The sequence below is a fragment of the Cucurbita moschata genome, unplaced genomic scaffold, assembly GCF_002738365.1.
Source record: "Cucurbita moschata cultivar Rifu unplaced genomic scaffold, Cmos_1.0 Cmo_Scf00001, whole genome shotgun sequence".
Taxonomy (NCBI): domain Eukaryota; kingdom Viridiplantae; phylum Streptophyta; class Magnoliopsida; order Cucurbitales; family Cucurbitaceae; genus Cucurbita; species Cucurbita moschata.
The window spans coordinates 944,913-955,088 of NW_019268517.1; the positions used below are offsets into that span (position 1 = coordinate 944,913).

The 10,176-nt window shown below is 32.4% G+C and overlaps 2 protein-coding genes and 1 long non-coding RNA gene across 5 annotated transcripts in view; 1 reads left to right on the forward strand and 2 right to left on the reverse strand.

Annotated features, from left to right (window-relative positions):
* The window catches only part of LOC111441595 (phosphatidylinositol transfer protein 3-like), a 3,382-nt gene extending 1,934 nt beyond the window's left edge, over positions 1-1,448 (reverse strand). The window contains exons 1-6 of the mRNA XM_023078642.1: positions 1,259-1,448; positions 1,059-1,176; positions 835-923; positions 596-642; positions 421-509; positions 82-215 (exon numbers count right to left, since the gene is read on the reverse strand). Coding sequence (XP_022934410.1) covers positions 82-215; positions 421-509; positions 596-642; positions 835-923; positions 1,059-1,176; positions 1,259-1,333 — 552 coding nt within the window. The 5' untranslated portion in view covers positions 1,334-1,448. The remainder of the gene's footprint in view (positions 1-81; positions 216-420; positions 510-595; positions 643-834; positions 924-1,058; positions 1,177-1,258) is intronic.
* A 7,191-nt stretch (positions 1,449-8,639) lies between these two features.
* LOC111441667 lies at positions 8,640-9,264 on the forward strand. The gene is made up of 2 exons (XR_002710215.1): positions 8,640-8,810; positions 8,926-9,264. It is a non-coding gene; the product is annotated as an uncharacterized LOC111441667 (long non-coding RNA).
* Positions 9,265-9,656: 392 nt separating this feature from the next.
* The window catches only part of LOC111441635 (5'-nucleotidase SurE-like), a 6,107-nt gene continuing 5,587 nt past the window's right edge, over positions 9,657-10,176 (reverse strand). For all 3 annotated transcript variants that reach the window (XM_023078700.1, XM_023078716.1, XM_023078707.1), the window contains exon 10: positions 9,657-10,087. The gene's annotated coding sequence lies outside the window, so the exon portion shown is untranslated. The remainder of the gene's footprint in view (positions 10,088-10,176) is intronic.

Genomic DNA, 10,176 nt, shown 5'->3' on the forward strand with positions numbered 1-10,176 from the left:
ATATATATATATATATATATATATATATATATATATATATATATATATATAATTTAAAAAATTAAAAATTAAAAATAATACCTTCCAAAGATATGTAAAGAGCGAAGGTGGGTCGATAACAAAAGCGGAATGAAGGCGGCGAGGATAAAAATCAGCCACGATCTTCAACATGGGCAGAAGTAAGTTGATAAAAGCCGAAGCCGACCTGTAAAAGCCTGCAAATTTCCCCACGCTTCCACACATTATTATAATCCCAATTTAACCTCCAACTAAACTAAATGGACAACCATCGGGCCATTTCAATTCCCGATACTCTCCGCCGTGACACCGGAGGCTATTGACAACGACACCAACATGTCACACCGGACACAACCTCACACCAATTTACTTTACTTTTAATATAAATGAGATTTTACTTACTTGCGTCCAAAAGTATGATCATTTGGTCTACGTTCTTTGGCATGGTCCCGATCGCAACCTCTAGCGTGAATACTACCAAACGAGCGAACCTAATTACATCAATACAAAAAAATAAAATTATTAATGAAATTTTCTTGTTTTGTTGTTGTTCTTGGTGTTGGGATTTTTTACTCACAGTTTCTGTGAATGGAATTTCTGATAATCTTGCTTTATCCGAAAAATCTGTTCACAATTAAAAAAATGAAGATCATGAATTTACAAGTGAAGAATACTATCTTAATTGGTACGAGACATTTTGAGCTAGCTTAGGTTCAAAATGAGCAATATCATAACACTGTCGAGATCTGTAATTTCTAATAATAAGTTTCAAATTTTAATCAAATATTGTGTAGAAGGGATTTTTTCGATACATACCAAGACGGGGCGAGATTCTTCGTCGTGGCCAGCCACATAAGCAACACCATCGGCAAGCTCAGCGGAGAATTCATCGGCAATTAAATGGTCTGAAAAAGATCAGGTCAGAGTCTCCCATTGACTAATTAAATTCTGGTTTGGGTAGGGTAACTTTAATGATCAGTATGAAGAACATGCCACAACTTTAAACAATTTATAATTTAAAAAAAAGAAAGAGAAAATACCGATGCCGATGCTATCCCTCCAAGAAAGGCAAGCCCTCAAGCTCTTCGCAGCTTTCTTCACATTGTCTCCTTTGGCCTTGAGAAACCGGTCAACACAAGCAGTATTACAGAACTTGTCCTAGAGAGGAAAAAAAACAGACAAAAATTAACCTTAAAAAATACGAACAATGTTGTGTTATTTGTTGCTTTATTTTACGAACCTGTTTGACTGAAAGTGGAGCTTGTTTACGAAGAAGCTGAAGAACAGCTTCAACTCTGTGATCATTCTTCCCCATTTGGATCTCCAAGAAAGAACACTTGTTCTTCTTCTTCTTCTTGTTCCAAACTTCAGATTCAAGCAACTGTTTTTTAAAACCCGTTTAGAGAGAGAGAGAGAGAGATAGAGAGAGAAAGTGGGGGCTGTGTTTGAAAAAATAAAGTGGAGGGTTTAATTTATAATGAAACATAGATGAATAACGCCGTTATAAAGCAAGGGTCTTTTCAAAAAGAGGGGAATAAAAACGGCAACCCTCATTTTTTTTCTTTTTTCTTTGGGTCAATATGGGTTTTTTTTGGACTTTTGAATATATAATATAATAATAAATAATTAGGGTTAATGACGTGGAATTTGTTTAATTTCGGTCCTCTGACGGCGATTTGTAACGGAAAAATGTTGTCCGTGTCTATTTATCTATACAAAATTGTTTATGATAATTTTAATTATTAAGAGAATTTCTTTTATTATTACAGAAATTAATTACTACTTAAATAGAGCTTTAAAAAAATATATATTTAAAAATATTTTTTAATTATAGATTTTGTTGGTACTAAAATATCTATTTAAAAATTCAGTTTGTTTTTTTCTGCATTCACAAGGGTACGATAAGAATGCATAAATATATATTTTTTTCCTTCGTTTTAAGGACAAATATTTTTAAAAGAAAATTAAAATTACAAAATCATTTTAGTTAAATTATAAATTTAATCTTAAAAATTTGTGTTTTTTTTTTCTACGTCCTTCTGTATAATAAGTCTTTATATTTTGAAATTTATGTAGATTTAATGTAAAAAATGTAAATTATATTCTTAAATCATTTTGAAATTCACTTTTTCTATTTTTAAAATCATTTTGAAAATTGAAAAGTATTTAAAAAAATGACGATATTTTTATTAATTTAGCGAAAATTAAATTTGAAATTAAAAAATAAAATAAACAATAATAATAAATAATTGGATGGTAATGCAACGACGGTGAATGAGTGATGATGGGCCGGGTTGATTTTAAACCCGTGAACGGATATCGCGGGATGATTGAATTTGATTTTCGGGTACTTGATTGCCCTTCATTTTGTCTCTTCCTCACCCACTTGTGCTGCGCCGCATTCCACTGTATCTTTCCCCGTTTTCTCCTTTCAAAAAAAAAAAAAAAATTCTGTAATTTAAATTCTAACTTAATTAGTTTTATGTCAATTCACATTATTATTATTATTAAGTGGAAACAAACGACGCCGTTTCGAAGTTATGGGTAATTGAAATGGAGAGGAACACATAAACCCACAAAGTCAAAGCCTTGATAATTGTCGTCCAATCTCGTATTAAACAAACCTGTCCCTAACTCCCTCATTCTTACGGCGACGACCGTATGTCCAACACTTGCCACCCCTCCATCATCTCCTCATCTTCTGCCACGTGTCCCTATTTTTATCTTCTTCCTTCCCCCATCTACCATATTAATACAATAACAAAAAATGGTATATCGATATTATTGACATTTTTTCTAAAAAATAATCTTCTATATTTAAAAAATATTTATTCAATTAGAATAGAATATATATATATAGAACACGAGGGAGAGGAGAAGTTGACTGTGAAAATAAAAATAGAGAATATAATTTCTATTTCTAACCTTATTTACTAAATAATTAATTATGTATTATTATAGAGTATTTTCTTGTCAAAATTTAGTCCCAACTTATTTTGGAATTAGTGATATTCGTAGTCCATTAATATTTAGAAAATATTCTGTTAATATATTTTTTTTAATTTATTTTATTTTCCAATTAATATTTTTTTCTTTAAATTTGATTGGTAGTATATTTTATTTTATTCTCATAATTTAGTTAGTTTTATTTTTAAGTAGGTATTAGTTGGTATCTTCTATCCCATTTAAACCTTGTGAAGATGAAGATTGAATCTTCGATCCCAATTCTTTTTCTATCTGTATTCTTTGGTTGAGCAATAATATATTTAGATCTATTCACACTTTAAGTAGTAGATATTGTGTCATTTCTAACTCGATGAATAAAATATATTTCCGTATTATATTATTTTATAAAAACAAAAAAAATTAACATAAGAAAATGAATATATATATATATAGTTGGGGGTTTTGGAAAGCTCAAACTTTTAAGGTGATAATTAAAATAGTGAACAAAAGCTGTTGCGTAGTGAAAAATAGCGTTCCCTTTGTATTCTTGCAAATTTGGGGAGATCTAAGAGATTCTTCCCTCTTTTACTTTGACTTCAATTTATTATTATTATTATTTATTATTTATTATTTTAATTTCTGCATCAATATCCAATACAATTATACTTGGTTTCTTGTTTTTTTCAACCAAGTAAAATTATTTTATTTTTCAAAATCTTCATAATAAAGTATTTTCGAATATATAAAATGCGTGTGACAATCATTTCATATATTATATGGGGCATATGTGAAATCATGACTATAGGTTTGGAGAGAGAATGTTAATATATATATATATATAGTCCTAAACTTATAAAATTATGTAAATCTTGTATTTTTTAGGTCATTAACATATTTAATTTTCAAAAAAATTAAATTATTTATTAGATTAAATTAAATTATACTTGTAATACAGTTTTAAACTTTTTAATTTTATCAAATTTAAAAAATAATGAATTTATTGAAAGCAAAGCTAAAAAATGGTTTCATAAAAGACAAAATGAAAATAAATATAATTTTTAAAAAATTAAATAATTATCAAACTAGACCTTCAAAATCTATAAAACAATTTAAACACAAAATTAAAAATTTCGAGAATAAACTCTAATAATCTTTATTATTATTATTATTTTCTTTAGTCAACTTGGTAGATAGATTTCAAAATTTGAAACAAAACCCACTTTTTGCATCTCTATGATTGTTTGGTCACCCACTACACAACAAATGTAGACATTAATATATATATATATATATATCATATAGTTTAGGACCATATAATAAATTAAAATTAATCTCACATATTACCTTCCTCTCTGACTTTACTCTCTCTTGAAGTTGAAAAGGGTGGCAGCATTTTTGCATTATAATATAAGATATTTGGTTGCCAATTTGGTTGATTAGTAGGGCCAATATAATGGCCACATCAAGAACCCTAATTATATTAAAGCCATCATATGGGTTATAAAGATCGACAAAATATCATCATTCCATCAATAGTAACATTACCCTAATTAAAGTAAAGTTTAATTAACCCAAATTTGTTGCATGTCTTTGGATATATTGATCGTCTCGAGATGCTCTCTATTGAATCGGGATTATATCTGTTAAACTATCATGTACAGATCCAAATGTTTGAGTTAATGGATAACGTTCATTCAGTAAGTTTTGTGTTCGGGATTTAACATTTTGAGGTCACATTTTCATTTTCTCAAATCAAAACCCGATCTATTTTGAAATAAACAATCATTATCCGAACCCTAAATGAGAGATATTTATCGATCGTGAAGCTTTTTCCCTTTTTTTTCTCGGACCCAATCGGCAAAAAGGCAATGGAAAAGAAAGAGAGGTTTAAAAAAAGGTGACAGAAGAGGTAATGAAGAGGTTTGATTAAGGTTGTAAAGATATAGGAGGAAACAGACATGTTGTGTTCTGTTAGCCGTTGCAGAAAGGAAAATGCAAAAGGAGTTGAAATGATTGAAATGGCGTCGTTTTTGCTGGTTTGTTGACCACAGCTAAGCTTCTGAAGCTGTTCTTCAATGGTGGAAATTGAGAGGGACATATGGCAGCTGTGTGTGTGGTCCACCATTCAACACTAAATTCTCTTTCGTCCAATCCTTTTCCCCGTGAGATCTCACATTGGTTCGAAATGGAACTTGATGTCATTCTTTATAAATGTGTGGAAACCTTTCTTTAATAGATGCGTCATTATAAAATCATAAGGTTGACCGCGATACGTAATGGTCTAAAACGAACAATATCTACTGGCCGTGAGACATTTTTCCTTTTTTTATTTTTTTATTTTTTATTCATTTGTTCCTTCTATCTTAAAAGGATGTTTTTTTTAATGTTTAATGCGTTCGATGATGAAAGTCCACCATCTACTCATTTAGGGAATGATCATGGGTTTATAATCAAAGAATACTCTCTTAATTGTTATGAGGCCTCGCCATGAGAACTTATGTTCAAAGTGGACAATATCATACCATTGTGGGAAGAGTCGTGGTCGTCTATCATATTGGATAGGAACCAGAGTCATTGTGAGGAGAGTCGTGTTCGTCTGAACAAGAGTTTTTTAGTTAAACGAGAGTCAGATGGGGATTTGACCCTCTAAATTTCTAACTGTTTGGTTGAGAGTATTTGGGTTTAACAACTATAATGAGATTCCGAATATGAATGATTAGGTGGGAGATTTTGGTGGGTATGAACCCTAAACTCCAAAAACCCATAAAGAGTGGTTAGTGGTGGTGAGGGGCAGTGGCAGTGTCCTTGGCCCTCTCACCCATTAAGGCACCCTACCCCAAACCCACTTCTTCTCGTTGTTTTGTTTTCAAATGCCTTGTTTCTTTCCCTTCCTCGAATCATTCTTAATTCACTGCCATGCATTCATTTCAAACCCTTCTCTTTCAAATTCTTTCAAATTCTTCTTCTTTTTTAATCATTTTCTGTGGATGTTGAGCAGATTTTGGGGAGATTTTATTCATGGTTGTTTGTACTTTCTAGCTTTCGAGTTTTGAATCTTCTTCTTTTTCTTTTCTTACGTCTCGACTCGATTTTAATGTACGATCATCGACATGTTTCGTCTTTGCTTACATGTTTCTTAGAAGAATTACTTGAAGGTCGCCCATCAAACAAAGCTAAACTTTGAAGTTACGATCTTTTTTACTCAGCTATCACAACTATCCACCTAACCCCCATTTCATTACTCAGGTGTCTTACGTGTCACAATTATTCAGATTTTATCCATTTTGATCCGTTATGTATCACTATTAGCCTCCCACCCTTGCAATGAATGCTTCATTCTCCTCTCCAACTGTTCTCATTGGCACACCGCCCGATGTCTGACTTTGATACCATTTGTAACAGTTCAAGTCCACTACTAGTAGATATTGTCCACTTTGGTCCGTTACGTATCGATGTCAGCTTCACAATTTTTAAAATGCGTCTGCTTGGAAAAAGTTTTTCACTCTTATAAAAAAAATGTTTGGTTATCCTCTCCAACGTGGGATCTTACACTGATACAAATTCATTATTATTTATTTAGGTTTTCAAAATTTATTCTACAAATTGTTGTAGGTTAGAAAATCCCCTCCTTTTTCTTGTAAGATATTAAAATTTTCTCTCCTATACAATAATTTTAATCTCAAATTTAAAATATATTGGAAATAAATATCATATTCATATTTGGACAGAACTTTACGGTCTCCAACTTGGGCCTTAATTCATTATCCAGGGGCCCAACCAAACGGGCTTCACTACGACTCTAGTTGTAATGGGCTTAAATTGGGCCTAGGCCCATATTCATGCACCAGTTTAGTCTGGATTTTAAAAGCAGCCCAGAAAAAGACTAAATTGGACTGGGCTTGTATTGGGCTGAAGGCAGAAAGTCCACATGATCACGGCCCACATCTAAAGCATGTTTCGAGAGAATGGGCTGCATGGTAGTGGGCTTTATAGTTGTCGTGGGCCTGTATTGGGCCCAACCTACCAAACGAGCTTCTTCATGACTCTAGTTGTCGTGGGCTTACATTGGGCCTAGGCCCACATTCATGTTCCAGTTCCTTAGCCTGGATTTTAAAAACAACCCAGAAAAAGACTAAATTGGACTGAGCTTGTATTGGGCTGAAGGCAGAAAGTCCACATGATCACGGCCCACATCTAAAGCTTGTTTCGAGAGAATGGGCTGCATGGTAATGGGCTTATAGTTGTCGTGGGCTTATATTGGGCCCTACCTACCAAACGAGCTTCTCCCTGACTCTAGTTGTAGTGGGCTTTCATTGGGCCTAGGCCCACATCTAAAGCTTGTTTCGAGAAAATGGGCTGCATGGTAGTGTTTCAAAATTTGTTTTATTAAATATTAAATTATTTAATAATTATTTAACTATACTCGATAAAATATTGAATAAAAAATAAAAAGGGATCAAATATATGTTTCTCATAATGAAATATTAAAATTAGTTTGAAATATTAATTTTTGTGGTATCATATCAATTTTTTAAATTAATTAATTTTTAAAAATGAAGAAACTAAAATGCAATAAATATTATTTGGCCATTTTGTAAAAATATAATTCTTTTAATTAAGAAAAAGAAATAATTTAATTGAGATGGTCAACAAGAAATTGAAATTGTGGTTAAGAGATTGTGACAGTTTTTCTTATTTTGAATAAATGAATTGAATTTTGGTGTTTTTAAATTCAATCAAAACCTTCCATTTCATTTTACTTCCAATGAGAGTATCAATCATAACCACACCCCATAAAAACTTTCTCTCTCTCCTCAAGAGAGAGACCTTACTCTTGTTGATAATGCAGACATCTCCCATGAACATTTCTAGAGAGAGAGAGAGAAAAAAATTAAAATTTTTATCAGAAAATATAAATTCCAAATGAAATTCAAGTTTTGAACAAAAACCCGCCATTAAATAATTCCACCCACATTTGGAAATTTCGAAAATAGAAGCTAGCGGTTGGTTTTTGGACATGTACGAGAATACTTTTTCGACAATTTCTCAAACAAAAATTTAGAATTGATACATCAAAAGTTGAGTTAAGAACGTCCTGAAATAGTTCAGTTGAGAGGAATTTCTAGGTCATAAAAAGCGCAGTACACGTATATGAATCATCACGCCCAAGAAAAGCAAATTTTGATTGGTGTGGATATTGGATGAATGAGGGAAAAGGGTGCACAAAAAACAAGCAAAGGGAGGGAGAAAAGGCAAAAAAAAAGGGAGTTAGGGAAAAGAAGGTTGAGTTGAAGCACACTTCTAAGGCACCCAATTGGGGGAGCAAAGGCCATGTGGACGTGTGGGCTTCAATCCCTTATTGGGGACTTCACTTCAAGACAAACTTTTATACACATTTCTTGTTGTCTTCAACCACAAGAGATATCCAAAATGGGAAAGCCCACATAATCAATGATCAAACTCTCAAACCTCTAAAAAAAAGTTACTTTTTTAGGGAATTTGATGCAAATTTGAGAAGAAAAGGGATTTGATGGAAGTGTGTAAAGCACAGCAGATTGGTGGTGAAGGTGAAGAGAAAGGGTTCTTGTACTACAAGGAAAAAAAGTGCTTGAAAAAGACATTTTACCAATACCCATATCAGAAATGCATGATGTTCTTGAATAAATGAAGGTAAAAGAATGCCTCAAAATCCCTCTTCTCTAAGCTAAGCTAAAAAAAATGCACAAAATCATACCTTTCCTCTTTCTTTCTATTCCCTGAGGCATTTTCCCAAATGGGGTGGCTCCAATCCCTCTTCTCCCCATTGAAGAAGCTCTGGTTTCGCCTCCATTCTTCCCCCGAAAAACGTAAGTTCCTTCCCTTTTGAACTCGCTTTCGTTCATGTTTTTCGGCTGCAATGCCACCATTTCCAGCTTTGAAGTTCCAAGTTTTTTCATTTTCTGGGGTTGTTTTTCAATGCAGGAAGAGGGATATATATTCTGTATGAGGATGTAAAATCCTGTCCCTGTGAAGATGTGCATGTGCTTTGGTCAATCTTAGTGGAATCACACACTCCATACAACAAAACAATGAAACTTTCAGCCTCCTAAGCACACCTTCCCCACCAATGTACATAAAATATTTAAAAAAAACCTCAAAAATAAAAGTTTTCCTTCATCAATTTTCATCTTTTTTTGTTCTAAATTTTTGTGTAGCTGCTTACAGTTGCTTTGTCTATTTCAGCAGTTAAGGTGGCAGTTGAATTCTAAATATTATATGTTTAAGGTTTGATTCTGATAATGACATGAGACAACTATTGAATAGATGGGATAACCTAAAGATGTTCTTGGCTTAGATTGCCTGAAATAATACCAATGCCATGAATTGAATACTTGTTTGATTATATTTAATCTTTTCTTCATAAGTTCTGTAGAATATTGAGACTTGTAAGTTTGATATATAATAATAATGATGATGAAAGAATAGAACGAGCCATAAAAAGGATGAATCTAGTGGTTTGAAATCTTCATCTTACAATAAAGTGGCATTTGCTTCATTATATGGTAAGGTTGCTCACTCATCCCAATCTTGCAAATGAAAGATATTCCCAACAACAAGCTTAAGAACTTTAGTTGCATCAATTTGTAGTTTGGAATGAACTTGTTGAACATGACTCGAATATATAAATCTAACCGATCAGCAAACGATCTCTCGAAATGTCTCATTATCATACTACGATAATAAATGAGTATCGTAAAACTTCAATGAACTGATATTTCACATCGTTTCTACCATCCTCCATGGATTAAAACTTCATACTCTAATATCATGATCAATAATTCTAAAAATTTATTCTTGTCAGATGCAACGTTGTTTCGTTTTAGATCCCTAACTGGAACATTATTAGAGTGTCACAATGTATTGGAAGAAAAAAAGGACTCTTACTTCAAGTTTCTGTCATCTTGAGTCCTTTTTCAAAGAATCGGCAAACATAAGCCTTAAAAAGCTCCTTTTGCTTAACAATTTTCAGTCTGGAATTATTTTTCATGACATGGAAGGCCTGCTCTCTGACACCATGAAGCGAAGGATAATGTTTAAGAAACTACTCTGCTTGAAGTTTGATAATCTAACAAAATGCCTAAACCTGCAAAGAATAAAACATAAAATTTTGAGTAACACTTCTTTTGGTAATGTCTTGTTCAACCGCAGAGAGGCAAAAAAAAAAAAAAAAAA